This window comes from Loxodonta africana, chromosome 18, assembly GCF_030014295.1.
Source record: "Loxodonta africana isolate mLoxAfr1 chromosome 18, mLoxAfr1.hap2, whole genome shotgun sequence".
Taxonomy (NCBI): domain Eukaryota; kingdom Metazoa; phylum Chordata; class Mammalia; order Proboscidea; family Elephantidae; genus Loxodonta; species Loxodonta africana.
The window spans coordinates 37,495,818-37,510,430 of NC_087359.1; the positions used below are offsets into that span (position 1 = coordinate 37,495,818).

General features: G+C 51.0%; 1 protein-coding gene across 1 annotated transcript; it reads left to right on the top strand.

The window, feature by feature from the left end:
- Positions 1–227: 227 nt before the first annotated feature.
- Positions 228–14,374, top strand: TBX21 (T-box transcription factor 21). Its single transcript, XM_064271163.1, has 6 exons — positions 228–742; positions 8,357–8,511; positions 9,306–9,427; positions 10,208–10,366; positions 10,504–10,565; positions 10,832–14,374. Exons 1-6 carry the CDS (start codon positions 252–254, stop codon positions 11,448–11,450), a joined length of 1,608 nt encoding a protein of 535 aa, XP_064127233.1. The 5' UTR covers positions 228–251; the 3' UTR covers positions 11,451–14,374.
- The last annotated feature ends 239 nt before the right edge of the window (positions 14,375–14,613 follow it).

A 14,613-nucleotide genomic window follows, 5' to 3' on the forward strand; every position in this document is an offset into this window, starting at 1 on the left:
AAGCCACAGGAAAGGCGCCGCGACGCTAGTGACAGCGGCCCTCAGGAGAGGGAGCCGGGAGCTGCCGAGCGCCCGCCAGACGCGGGCGCAGCACTCAGGCGACCCAGCCCGCCTCGGTGGGGCCCCCGCGCAGGGGCCCCCGCCCCGCCCCCGCGCCCAGGCCGTCCGGACCCCCTCACCTGCCCCGGCGCGCGTGCAGTGGGCTCGGCCGCGCCTTCGACGGCAGCGGGGAGGTGCCCGGCCCGCCCCGGATGGGCATCGTGGAGCCGGGCTGCGGAGACATGCTGACGGGCACGGAGCCCATGCCTGCGAGCGAAGAGGGCCGAGCGCTTGGCGCCGACCCGCAGGGCCGCTACTTCTACCCGGAGCCCGCTGCGCAGGACGCGGCCGACCGGCGCGGAGGCGGCAGCCTGGGGGCGCCCTATCCCGGGGGCGCCCTGGTGCCGGCTCCGCCCGGCCGCTTCCTGGGAACCTACGCCTACCCGGCCCGGCCCCAAGCCGCCGGCTTCCCCGGCGCGGCCGATCCCTTCCCGCCGCCGGCGGGCGCCGAGGGTTACCAGCCCCGGGACGGCTACGCGGCCCCTGACCCGCGAACCGGCCTCTACGCCGGGCCGCGAGAGGACTATGCGCTGCCCGCCGGGCTCGAGGTGTCGGGGAAGCTGCGCGTCGCGCTCAACAACCACCTGTTGTGGTCCAAGTTCAACCAGCACCAGACGGAGATGATCATCACCAAGCAAGGCCGGTGAGTGGGCGCGCCCCGAGGGCCGGGCGCTGCCGGGCTGGGGGAGCCTCTGCCGTTCGGAACAAGGACTTTTTTTTTTTTTTTCTGTCTAGACAATGCGAGTGTCTCCGCGTCCCTAGCAGTTTTGTCTTAAGTTTTCCGAGGTGGGGGGGCGGGGAGCGGCTTTATAATAAGAACAGGGAACACTCTGGGAGTTGTTTGCCCCCAGGGCAGCTCTCCAAGGAGCCAGAGAACTCAAAAGGGAGATGGAAGAGAGCTGGAGCGAGGAGAAGTCATCTTGGTTTAGGGTAGAGGGTCCCTCGGCTTCATCCCGAATTGGTGTGCGCTCTGCTCAGCTCTCTGCCCCGGTGCGGTCCCTGCGGTCCGAGGGCCAAAGGAGGAGCCAGGGTTCCAGGTCTGACAGAGCAGGATGCCCCTGAGCCCCTATTTGTGGGGAAATGGGGGGGGCAGAGTCTGCAGTGTGTGGGGTGATAACCCGGCCCCTCATTTCGCAGGCTGTCTGTGCCCATCTCCCCCTAGCCCCTTTGCTGTCATTGTGCTAATGTCAGCTTTTTTGGGGGGAGGCAGCATAGACTGGGATTTGGTGACATGGAGACACAGTTGCCAAGTTTCCTTTCCGGTCATACTTTGAGATCATATGTCTGGTGTGTGTGTGTGTTGGGGGAGGTAAAATGTGAGGGGTGCATTGGTCCCTTAGAGTCACAGGCCCCTGCTGGAAGGCACAGATGCCCACATGTCTGAGCCTGTGAAGATAATCCAAGGGTCCCAGTTGGCCACCAGCCCCACACTCCACATCCTTCCAGGCCTGCCCTCTCAAAGCCTGTCCGCACCCCTGTCCACATAATTCCAGGTCTAGGTCTAGCTTAGGGAAAGTTTGGAGGGGGACCCCCATGACCCCGTGGTTCAGGGTCCCCTGAGCTCAGTGTGTGAGGGGTAAGGTTTAGGGTTTAAGGTGCTGCTTCCGGATAGAGCCTCCTGTGTGGGGAAAGAAAGAGAAACTTGTGACTTGTGTGGTATTTGTTTAGTAAGCAACCCCCTGAGTGGGCCCTGCCTGTGTGGGGCTCATGTGGGGAACGCACCAACGAGGACCTCTGTGTGGAAAGGCTGTGTCACCAGTGGACCCAGGGGGGTAGGTCTGAGGCCAGGGAGCAGTTGGAGAGCTGGAGAGGGGATATCAAGTGTGGGGCCTGGGGAGGGAAAGGGAAGAGGCCATGCTAGGCCTGGGGTTGGCATTCAATCTGGGCATCTTCCCTCCAGACAATTTCGTGGGGCAGCCTGGGATTGAGGGACCTGTCCCACAACCACAATTCTTTTTTTAAATTCCTGAGGTGTTCCTCTGTTCTCTGGAATGAACCCAGGGTAGTAGGCATTTTCTTTCATGATTCAGCCTTCATCTCCTAAGCCTTCTGATAATTCTTCTCTGCTGCCCCCAACCCTAGTCCGCCTCTGGAAACACCCAGGCACAGCCCAGGCTTCTGGTCCCAGTGTGTCTAAACTGGCCAAGGCCCAGAAGATCCCATCTAACCCTCTCCCTGCACAGGCAGGGAAACAGGCCCAGAGAAGGCAAAAGGCTCTTCTGAGGTTCCACAGCACAGCCATCAGCGCAGGGGTGGCCCCAGAACCCAGAGGGTATCTACCCAGGTCTCCTCCTGCCCCTCATGGCCACCAGTTAAAAACAGCCACCCATGTTGTCCGAAGGCCTTGATGCATTCAGAGTGCTTTCACTTCTATTATTTCACTGTACGTTGGGTAGAACAGGCAATCTGCCCATTTTACAGCTGAGGAGACTGAGGTGTAAGGATATCGAGTGGTTTGCTCAGGGCCACGCAGCAGACCAGAACTCAGGCCTCCGAACCCACCACTCTATGATGTGGTCTGAAGGCATTCACCCCAGCCTCCCATCCTCGGGCCTGGCCGAGGTCTCACAGCCAGGCCTCTGCCCCTCTGGTCCGGGGATAGAGTCGGGGAGCTTCAGCCAGAACTGCAGGGTTCAGGCTGGGCTAAGCCAGCTGCCTGTCTGTCTGTGGGCTGTTTAGGAAGGTATTTCAGAGGCATGGGTCTCTAAGTGTGTATCACCAGCTCAACCACGATGGCCTCCTTCTGTTCTTGATGTTTCTGCTGAATAATCCTCTCTAGACCAGTTTCATTGTCTCCCTTTTGAATCCATACACTTAAATTTTTTTATTATGAAAAATTTAAAACATACACAAATGTGGAGAGAAAAATGTGGCATACCTCCACGTCCCCATCACCTCTTCAGCAGTTGTCAACATGGTCCAGTCTTGTTTCTTCTTTTTTCTCACCCACTTCCACCTCTTCGGTCTGCAGCTGTATTAGTAATATAATAACTAGTAAGTAAATCATAGACAGTATATTGTTTCATCCTTAAGTACTTCTCTAAACATCTCTGAAAGTGACTTTTTAAAAATTGTGTTTAAAAACAGTATCATTATCAAACTTGATAAAAATTCATCAGAAATCCCTAAATATCATCCAAGTTCCCTGATGGTTTCATCAAGTGTTTGTGTGTTTTACAGTCCTCACAGTTTTCCATCTGCCCTGAGGGGCTACTTTAGGCTCCCCAGGGTACCTGTGGGAAGGGGAAACAGAGACCCCTTGTCCATCTCCTTTGATGCCCCTCCTGGAATCTGCCCTCAGGGACCCCATGTTGGGGTAGGGGAGACAGGGGATACACTACCCTCAGTTCAGCCCCACTAGCCTCGAATCAGTATCTTCTCAGCTTGGGCTCCAGTAATCTGGGAAGTCAGTGGCCATTTCCTCCCAGTACATGCTTCTGAGAAGGAAGACCTGGGCTCAGAGGATAGCTCCCTTTCTGTCCTCCTGCCATGGTGGGCTGGCCGGTCCTCCTGCAGGTTCCAGTGACCTGCCAGTCACCATCACATCACCCATGACCTTCTTCCCTTTCGAAAAATCCTTCCACCCAAGGCCTACCCACAGCCCTGCAGCCTTTTGCCTTGGGCTGACTCACTCCCTCCCAGATCCTTCCTCTCCTACCCACCCTCAACCCATCCTTCAGCTGGACAAGTGCCACAGTCATGCTCGCCCCAAGGGGAGAATGGGGTGGGGCTCCTGGGTTCAAAGACTAGTTGAGGCGGCTCAAATGGGGCTGGGAGAGGGAAGTTGAGGACAAAACAACTGTTTGGCCCAACTGGAGATTTCTGTTTTTTTTATAAGCTTGTGTGTTTGTGGAGAATTTAGGCAGCCTGATAGGGCCCAACAGACTTGCGTTGGGTGTTTTTGTTTGGCAGTATATGTGTGTTGTGAATGTGCTATTGAGTAGATACTAGTTGATGGTAGACATTCTCAGTAGAGGAAGAGAGAGGCCCGTTTCTCCGTGTATGTGGGTGCGTGGGTGTGTATTAATCGCTGGCAACCCCCACTTTTCTGGGTGTGATTGGCTGATTATTATAATTAAGATAACTTTGGGTAGCTCTGTTGTTAAATAGCTCAATTTGCTTTTGTGTATGTGTGCGATGGTAAGGGTTGATTAAATAACCATTTCAGTCTCACAGGGTCCTTGGTGGCCTCGTAGCTACTATGTTTTTTCTCTTCTTCATATTCCCAACTCTTATGAACTTTTTAGGTCCTAATTTTTTTTTTTTTTCTTTGTTAGCCTAATCCTGCTTTCTGTTAGGGCTGACTGGCTTCATTTCTCACTGGGCAGGTGAAAACCGCTTTGCTTTTTGTTTGGCCATTTACCAGTAGCCGTCTGATTTCTATTAAGTGAGTCTGAGGTTGGTAATGCCCAAGCACATTTCACATTTGGAAAGGTACACAGCATTGCCAAAATACCCTTCTGAAAGGTGGTACCAGTTTATACTGCCACCGATAGTGTATAAGAGGACCCATTTCCCACAGCCTCATCAGCACTGATGTTGCTGTTAGCTGCATTTCAGTTTCCCCACTGGTGGTGACCCCGTGTGTGACAGATTAGAATTGCTCCATAGGGTCTTCTTGACTATAATCTTTACAGAAGGCACCCTCGTGGCACAACAGTTAAGTGTTCGGTTGCTAACCTAAAGGCTAGTGGTTCAAGCCCACCCAGTGGCTCCAAGGAACAAAGATCAAGACCTGGCTATCCGCTCCTGTAAAAATTATAGCCTAGAAAATCCTATGGGGCAATTCTATTCTGCCACATGGTGTCGCTAAGAGTCGAAATCAACTTGAGGGCACCTAACAACAACGACAATCTTTACGGAAGCAGGTCAGCGGACATTTTCTTCCTCAGAGCCTCTGGGTGTGTTCACACCACCAACATTTAGGTTGGCAGCCAATTGCAAATTTCTTGTGCTACCCGGGCTTCTTCATTAGCATTAGATATTACCAATTTTTAAACATTTTTCCAATTGAAGGACAAAAGTGATCTCCTTGTTATTTTAATTTACACTCAACGATGGTGACATGGTACATGCCCAGGTGTTCAGGGCTGGGAAGGGATGCGATGACCTTGGGAATCGTCTCAAGTAAGGTTGGTCCTTAGGGGCAGCAAATGAGGAATTTGCCATCTTGGACTCTGTCCTGTGAGGGCGGGATGATGGCTGCTAAGTGGGTTGTTTTAGGGGGTTAGTTTGGTACCCTACCCATTTCTACTCCCTGTTCCTTCCCAACAAAGTGTTATGTAAATCAGGGCTATATTGGGATTCCAGCTGGTGGGGCTTTTAGACTTTTAGGGTGAAACTGAGACCTACCTTCTCCTCTCTCTTCTCCACTGTCCCCTTCCTGTGTCTCCTCCATTTCCCCCTGTTGTCCTTAGCCCTGGAGCCCTGGTGGTGCAATGGTTAAGAGCTATGGCTGCTAACCGAAAGGTCGGCACTTTGAATCCATCTGCCGCTCCTTGAAAACTTTGTGGGGCAGTTCTACTCTGTCCTATAGGGTCACTGTGAGTTGGAATTGACTCGATGGCAATGGGTTTGGTTTGGTTTTTGGTATTGTTAGCCCTGACCCATGGCAACCCCATGCACGATGGGATCAGACTGTTGTGATCCATAGAGTTTTCATCGGCTGATTTTTTGAAAGTAGATTGACAGGCCTTTTTTCCTAGTCTGTCTTAGCCTGGAAGCCCTACTCAAACCTGTTCAGTGTTGTAGCAACTTGTAAGCCTCCACTGACAGACAGGTGGTGGCTGTGCTCGAAGTGCGTTGCTCAGGAATTGAACCTGGGTCTCCAACATGGAAGGCAAGAATTCTACCACTGAACCACCACTACCCTCCAGTTTCCCTCTACTAGAGATCAAAGCTGGATGGAGGAGGGATAGAGACCACAGCATGTGCTCTGCACGCATAAGACCCCAGCTCTGCTCTCTTACCAGGGAGCAGTCACCGAACCTCTCCAAGTATCAGTTTCTTCAAGTATAAGATTGGGAATAACACTTTATCAGTCTCAAAGGACTGATTTGATGAAGTGGGTGGTGTATAAGTAAGGGCACAACGAATGTTATGTTATCTTTCATTCTTATATTCTTTCAAGTTTGCATGGGAATCAGTTACAGTATAGGAAACGGTTGAGTGACCTGACTATGGTCATAGAATGAACTGGTGGCAGAAGTGGCTTAGAAATGTTCTCTTACCTCCCATTGTTCAAGGCCTAGTCCTAAACCTTTGATTTCTCAAGTTGACTGGCCCAGCCAAGCCCCTGGGATCCAGGGCCTGGAGTCAGAGCTCTGCAGTCTCGCTCAAAGTCTCACCTTCAGTCAGGGCTTGAGGGCTCTGGGCCTGGGAGAAGGTGGGATGGGAAAGGAGCATGAGCTGAGTTTCACATCTTAACAAGCTCGAGAAGAAAGATGGGCAGGAATTATTGTCTTCAGTTACAGGTGAAGAAACTGAGGTTTGGTTTAGAAATTAACTTGTCTAAGGTCCTTGGGCCAGTAGATATCCTTTTCTCAGCCCAGGAGAGTCTGGGGAAGACAGGAATACAACAATACCCTCCTGGGGGACCTTCCCAAGGTTCCTAGTAGTGTTGTTCTAGTACCCTCGGGGAAACAACATCTACCCCAAAATATAACCAGGCCCCTGACTCCTCTAGCCCAGGTTTCCTGACTCACAGATGAGTGCATTTCTTTCCATCCTACAGTGCTTCTCATAAGAGAGAGGAGAAATGGATGGGAATGAAAAGTGATTCTGATGAGGGTTTGATTCTGTCATCCTGAAACTCTGCTCTTCCTGCCTGGGTTAGAAGAGATGGAGTAAGTCATCGGACCTGACGATGTCCTGGTGCTGGTGGGGCGATAGTTGTAGTGATAGTGATGGTGCCACTGGTGATGATAGTGGAGGTGATGGCGATGATAGTGGAGGTGGTGGCGATGGTAGTGGAGGTGGTGGCGATGGTAGTGGAGGTGGTGGCGATGGTAGTGGAGGTGGTGGCGATGGTAGTGGAGGTGGTGGCGATGGTAGTGGAGGTGGTGGCGATGGTAGTGGAGGTGGTGGCGATGGTAGTGGAGGTGGTGGCGATGGTAGTGGAGGTGGTGGCGATGGTAGTGGAGGTGGTGGCGATGGTAGTGGAGGTGGTGGTGATAGTGGAGGTGGTGGTGATGATAGTGGAGGTGGTGGTGATGATAGTGGAGGTGGTGGTGATGATAGTGGAGGTGATGGTGATGATAGTGGAGGTAGTGGTGATAGTAGTGGAGGTGGTGGTTGCAGGGATGGCAGTGATAGTGATAGTGCTGGTGGAAGTGGTGATTATAGTGATGGCGATGCTGGTGATAATGCTGGGTGATTGTGCAGGCGGTGGTTGTAACGATGGTAGTGATGGGGTTAGTGATGGAGACTGTCTTAGTATAGAAGTGCTTCTTTCTCTTAGTCCATTCCTCTGGACTAATGTAGGAATGAGGGCTAATGCTGAATCCCAACCCATATCTGTGAGCATTAGGACTGTGCCAATAGAGCCCCCTTTCAGGTGGATGGGAAGTGCCCTGTCCACCCAGGACTTTAGCAAGCTTCTCTGAAGGCCCGGGCTTGGGACAGGCTCTGCTACAGGCATTAGACCCAGAAGGATGGGGAAGGGAGAGTCTGCGGGTAGGTGCCGTGGGACTTGGTGTGAGTCAGCACCGTGAGAGCCACTGTGGAGAGGATGGATGAGGGCCTGAGGCCATACCAGGGCTTGGGGGCTGAGGTGTGAGATCCTACTAGAAAGTGCCTGTGGAGGACTGGCTAGTGGCTTTGCTGTCTCTTAGGAAGTAAACTAAGGTTCTAGACAGTGCTGTGTTGATAAATGTTTAACAACCAGCCCTCTGAAAGAAAAGCTACCAACGTGGTGTCACTGAACATATCGTTGGGAAGAGATGCCCAGTAGCTCACCATTATATCTTAATTCTACCATGCAGATTCAATAGACAAAAATAACCTCAAAAATATGAATAATAGTAAAATTATTGAGAAGCGATGACTTTTGAGTATTTATTACCTTGGTTTTTAATATATTTAATTGTAGGTTTATATAATACAATTTTTACTTATGGCTGTGTTTAACAACTGACTTGCAAACTTCCCCAGCATTTTACAGTTGGCTGTCATGAGTGGGTGGAAGCCAGCTCCAACATACTACTGGCTGTGGAGCTGGGGGCTGACGGGTATTGGAGAGTCTCTCTGTTCTCCCCAGGAGGATGTTCCCATTCCTGTCATTCACCGTGGCCGGGCTGGAGCCCACCAGCCATTACCGGATGTTCGTGGACGTGGTCTTGGTGGACCAGCACCACTGGCGGTATCAGAGTGGCAAGTGGGTGCAGTGCGGAAAGGCAGAGGGCAGTATGCCAGGTACACGCGCGCGGGCTTGGGAGTAGGGAGTTTTTCAAGACTGGGGCGCCCCCTAGTGGACCCAGGAGGAACCCCTCCCAACCCCAGCCCCTGACACTTAGGATTTAATTTCCCATTCCACCTGGCACCATCCCGCCACCCCATCCTGCTTCCCACTTCTGTTGTGTTTGTTGTCTCTTTTCTGCTTTGCTCTAGACTGTTGTATTAGTTTCCTAGGGTTGCCGTAGCAAATTAGCACAAACTGCAATGGCTTGAAACAACAGAAATTCATTGTCTCACAGTTGTGGAGGCTGGAAGTCTGAAATCAAGGTTTAAGCAGAGCCATGTTCCCAAAGCTCCTTTTTTGCCTCTTTCTAGCCTCTGGTGGCTTCTGGCAATCCTTGGTGACCCTTGGCTTGTAGATGCATCACTCTCTGGCTTTATCATCAAATGGTCTCCTTTCCATGTGTTTGTGTGTCTTTCCTCCTCTTATGAAGACACCAGCCATTGGATTAGGCCCCACCCTAATCCAGTATAACCTCATTTTGCCTTGATTACATCTGCAAAGACTTTATTTCCAAATAAGGCCACAATCACAGGTACAGGAGGTTAGGACTTCAACGTATTTTTTGGAGGGTTGGAATTCAGCACACGACACCTGTCTTCTGCCCACACCTGTCCCCTGCCCTGCCCCCTCTGGTCCTTCCCCTGCATCCTTCTGGACATTCCCTCAGAACATCAGGAACAAACTAAGCCCCACATCACCAGGGGTCTGGTCCTGGGGGCTGCATGCCAAAAAGGTTAACTGTCCCCAGGAAACCGCCTGTACGTCCACCCGGATTCCCCGAACACTGGAGCTCACTGGATGCGTCAGGAAGTTTCATTTGGGAAACTAAAGCTCACAAACAACAAGGGGGCCTCCAACAATGTGACCCAGGTAGGACCTCCCACCAGGGGCCCTTTCCCAGGAGGTAGTCCAGCCCTCCTGAGTCTGAAGCCCTGAGACCACAGGGGGTCCTGCTTCTGCTCTGTAAGAGTCATTTCTCTTCCTTTCTGAAATCCTAGGTTCTTTTCTACCCACCCTGGGAGGAGGCTGAATCTCAGGCAGACAGATGACCCTCAGGCAGGGGTCACATTCAGGCAGACACAGGCCAAGCCAGCCTGGGGACTTTATCACAGAGTTCCAGGCCACCAAGGCTCATGTACTGTGAACATAGAGTTGGTCCCAGTGGTCCCAGGAAATGGATTAAGGGGCTCCAGATTGAATTAAAAAAAAAAAAAAACCCACTGCAATCGAATCAATTCTGACTCATAGCGACCCTAAGGACAGAGTAGAACATTCTGGAGCACCTGGCGGATTCTAACTGCTGACCTTTTGGTTAGCAGCCATAGCACTTAACCACTACGCAACCAGGGTTTCCCCAGATTGAATAGTCCTGTTAAAAGTGTCCTTATCCCTAAAAAACACTGTTGGTGCTGATACCCTGCTCACCATGGACATCTGGGGATAGAAAAAGGGGCGAGAGACTAGAATTGGTACCTCAGCAAGGCTGGAGACTCTGGAGTAGGAAGGCCTAGGAGAACTCACAGCGGGGCAGAGCAGGGGGATGGAGGAGATGCCACAGGAAGCTTTCCAGCCTCACTGTGGGGAGAGCGGATGTGGGCAATGCCTGCACCCCCCTCCGCCACACACACCACCACTTTGCTCTCCTTTCAGATGATTGTGCTCCAGTCGCTCCACAAGTACCAGCCCCGGTTGCACATTGTTGAAGTGAATGACGGTGAGCCAGAGACGGCCTGCAACGCATCCAACACCCATGTCTTTACTTTCCAAGAAACCCAGTTTATCGCTGTGACGGCCTACCAGAATGCCGAGGTGAGGGCTTCCTAGGGTCTGTGGGCCTGAGCCTGGAGGGGGATGGAAAGGGGGCCACAGTCTTCCTTGAGAGGGATTTTGGAATTTCCTTAGCCCCAGACTCAGGAATCAGGAGACTCTCTTTCCCTTCTCCCTAGATTACTCAGTTGAAAATTGATAATAACCCTTTTGCCAAAGGATTCCGGGAGAACTTTGAGTCGTAAGTACCACTGGGGTCATTGCACCTTTGCAGAGACTTTGCTGAGACCGGGGACCCGGGTTATGTGCTCCCATGGCTGTGTCCCTGCTGTATCTCCAGCCTCAGCATGTCCTCTCCTTGCCCCTGAGGGTGAGACAGGGTTGAGGTGGGTGCTGGAGGGCCGGCAGGCCAAGGGAAGGAGGGACAGGGAAGGGACATGCAACAGGGAGGCCCATAAGGGGTTTTCTCTCCTGTGACCCCTGTTTTCTTGCCTCCTGTTTCTCTAGGATGTATGCATCTGTTGATACCAGTGTTCCCTCCCCACCTGGACCCAACTGTCAGTTGCTTGGGGGAGACCACTACTCTCCTCTCCTACCCAACCAGTATCCTGTCCCCAGCCGTTTCTACCCTGACCTCCCTGGCCAGGCCAAGGATGTGGTTCCCCAGCCATACTGGCTAGGGGCCCCCCGGGACCACAGCTATGAGGCAGAGTTCCGAGCAGTCAGCATGAAGCCTGCATTCCTGCCCTCCGCCCCTGGGCCCAACTTGTCCTACTATCGAGGCCAGGAGGTCCTGGCACCTGGTGCTACCTGGCCCGTGGCTCCCCAATACCCCCCCAAGATGGGCCCAGCCAGTTGGTTCTGCCCCATGCGGACTCTGCCCATGGAGCCTGGCCCTGGTACCTCGGAGGGCCGGGGACCAGAGGACCAAGGCTCCCCCTCAGTGTGGACTGAGATCACCTCCATTCGGCCAGAATCCAGTGACTCAGGACTGGGAGAAGGAGACTCTAAGAGGAGGCGAGTGTCCCCCTACCCTTCCAGTGGCGACAGTTCCTCCCCTGCTGGGGCCCCTTCTCCTTTTGATAAGGAAGCTGAAGGCCAGTTTTATAACTATTTTCCCAACTGAGCAGGTGATGCGGTGAAAGGAACAGAAGCAGTGTTATTAGGCTGAAGGATGCCAACTAACTTAGAAAACAGACTGAGGACTGAGATGCCCCCAGCTCCCTCTGTCCCTTTTCCATATAGCAGTTGGTTGGGGAAGAGAGGGGCCAAGAAGGATCGTGGGGTTCATTGCTGCTTCCTGACCCGCAATGAACTATGAGAGGAGTGTCCCTGCTCCTTTCTCTGCCCTAACTACAGTCATTTACCTGGTGCTGCTGCTGGCTTTTGGTTCCCACCTGGAGAACAGAGAACAGAGAAGGTCTTGGACCCAGTGGGGCTTCCTTCTGTCAGGATGAGTGGGTTAGGTGGAAGAAGGCTGGGGACTAGACATTCAGCTCCCTTCCTTTGTAAATTAAGTTTCAGAATTTTTGTTTGCATGTATATTAATCCCTGATCTGAAAATAAATATTCATGGATTTTATAGCAGTCCACCAGCCAGGGGCAGGGAGAGGACTCAGGTGACCTGGGGCAGCTGGCCTGGGCCCCACCCTCTCTGAGGAGTGGGGTTCAGGGGAAGGGGTTGGGAAGTGTGAGATGGTGCACATCTCAAGAAGCAAGGTCTTGTTTGTTTTTGTGGTGGTGTGTGTGCGCGCTTTTTTCTTTTTTGGAACAGGGGAAGCTATTTATTGCAAAGAGAGTGGTGTCTGGATGTATTTCTTTTGTCTTCATCACTTTCTGAAAATAAACATGAAACTGTTGAGTGTGTCCTTCTTCAGTACCTGGAGGTGTGGTTGTGGGTAAAACGGAAGGGGGCTAGACTGGGAACTGTTGGTGCGCTGAGGCTGTCCTTCTGGCTCGCATTTTGGGGGACTGCCTAGAAACCTGAAAGGCCTTCATGCAGAGGATAAGCTGAGTTAGGCCACAGTCACATGTCCTACTGTGATGCGGTGGATGGCTTTTTTGTGGTCTTTTTCACCATGGTCTTATAACTCCCACCCAAGTGATTGAGTGGGAACTGTGCAATAGGGTAATTGTGGCCCACCAAGGGGATTGGTCAATGTCATGGGTTGAATTGTGTCCCCAAAAAATACGTGTAAACTTGGCTAGGTCATGATTCCCAGTATTGTGTGGTTGTCCTCCACTTTGTGATGGTAATTTTATGTTAAAAAGGATTAGGGTGGGGTTGTAACACCCTTCCCCAGGTCACATCCCTGGTCCAATGTAAAGGGAGTTTCCCTGGGGTGTGACCTGCACCACCTTTCATCTCTTAAGAGATAAAAAGGAAAGGGAAGCAAACAGAGAGGGAGACCTCAGACCACAGAGAAAGCAGTGCTGGGAGCACAGCACGTCCTTTGGACCCAGGGTCCCTGCACAGAGAAGCTCCTAGTCCGGGGGAAGAGTGATGAGAAAGAAGGCCAACAGAGAGAGAAAGACTTCCCCCCTGGAGCTGATGCTCTGAATTTGGACTTTTAGCCTACTTTATTGTGAGAAATAAATTTCTGTTTGTCAAAGCCATCCACTTGTGGTGTTTCTGTTATAGCAGCACTAGATGACTAAGATAGTCAGTTTTGCCATCCCTCTGGGGCTTGAAATGAGCCATTCCAGAGGCGGGAAGGAAAGGATCCCACCACCACCAAAGAATAACAGCCAGGAGCAGAGAGCATGCCTTCTGGAGCCGGGATCCATGCGCTGAGAAGCTCCTGGGACCAGGAGACAGAAAGACAGAGAGAGAGAAGTGGTGGCAGAGAAACCACAGCAGGAGATAGCATTGTGGGCTTTCTGGCCCATGAAGTAAGAAAGCTGAGTGCCTTTAGTCGGGAGGCTTGTTGGCAGAGTAGAGTGCCTCTGGGCACTCATGGGCAGAGCTAAAAGAGCTTTGTAACACTTGCCCAAGCAGGGCAGAGGCTGAGGGCCAGAGGGGCGTGCCTGTAAGCACAGTTAGGAAGGTCTGTCCTGATGGAAGAACTGTATGCTGAGCGTTCCTGAACCTGTATTATAACCTGTTACTTCCCTAATAAACCCCATAAATGTCAGTGTTGTCTGTGAGTTCTATGTGGCCATTGCAATGAATTCCTGAACCCAGCAGAGAAGTAGAGAGTGCTGTGACAGGAACCCCTGGTGTCAGAATTGGTAAAGATGGCGGAGAGGGGAGGCATGTCCGACCTCCACCTCATAGGAATCTGCCTTGGGCCGTTGATCTGGATTCTCCTTCCCCCTTTTAAGATCAGACACCACCCCCACACCTACCTTCCCACCCAGCACTTGAAATTATGATTGATGCCCCCTCTTAAGGCATCTTGGGACAGATGTTTGTGCACCCTGACCTGGAGGGTGAGAGCAAGGCCAGAGGGCCAGGCTGGGAGTGTGGGGGACTCTGCAGAGAAGGATGGGACTTTGATTTCTTTTTCCATCTCTAGCAACTTTGTCTCTCCATTTGTATCTCCATCTCTAGGATTGTTCAGGCATTAAAGGAATAAATGAAATTGCTTTTTTGTAGATCGAGAACATTCAGATATCAGCAATTGTATAGGATTCACCCTAATACAAGCAAAGGGTTTAGAAACTGTGCCTGACAAATAGTAAGTCCTCAACCTATAAGCTGTTGTTATGGGTGTTATCATTCTCTATCTCCATTTCTATCTCTTTACACACACTGAATTATTTTTGTAAAATTATACATATTTATTTTAAAGAATTCAAACAATGCAAGTATAAACAGAGCAAAATATTACCCCAAATCCCACCACCCATCAGTACTTATCATTAACGTTAGTTTGATAGACAAAATAATTTTATAAAATTAGAGGAAAAAAAATTAGAATAATACTGAAAATGTTTTTTTTTCAAAAAAATGAAAACTACTGAATTTTAGCTTATAGAATTTAATAGTACAAAAAATATAATCAAACAAAACTCTCAAAAATCCTCAAGTGAAATGGAGGGAATTACTGAACTTGAGATAAATGTTTCATATATATATATATATATATATATATATACGTGTTTCTTCACTATAAGAAAGATTTCCTAAAAGAGCACTCTAAGGTTAAGAAAAGAGTTGCTGGGAAGCATTAAGAGGTTGGAGTTACTAGGTTTGCCTCACCCCAGACCAGGGTACCCCATTCTAATAGGGAAACATCATCAAGGGCTTTGAGTTGTTCTTCCACTTCTGTCTGGAGTCTGTCATA

What these genes read in the sequence shown, in the direction of transcription:
- TBX21 (XM_064271163.1), top strand. Translation starts at nt 252, where the DNA reads ATGGGCATCGTGGAGCCGGGCTGCGGAGACATGCTGACGGGCACGGAG. An exon ending in ATCATCACCAAGCAAGGCCG is followed by an intron (nt 743 to 8,356) that starts GTGAGTGGGCGC and finishes TGTTCTCCCCAG; the next exon opens with GAGGATGTTCCCATTCCTGT. An exon ending in CGGCCTACCAGAATGCCGAG is followed by an intron (nt 10,367 to 10,503) that starts GTGAGGGCTTCC and finishes CCTTCTCCCTAG; the next exon opens with ATTACTCAGTTGAAAATTGA.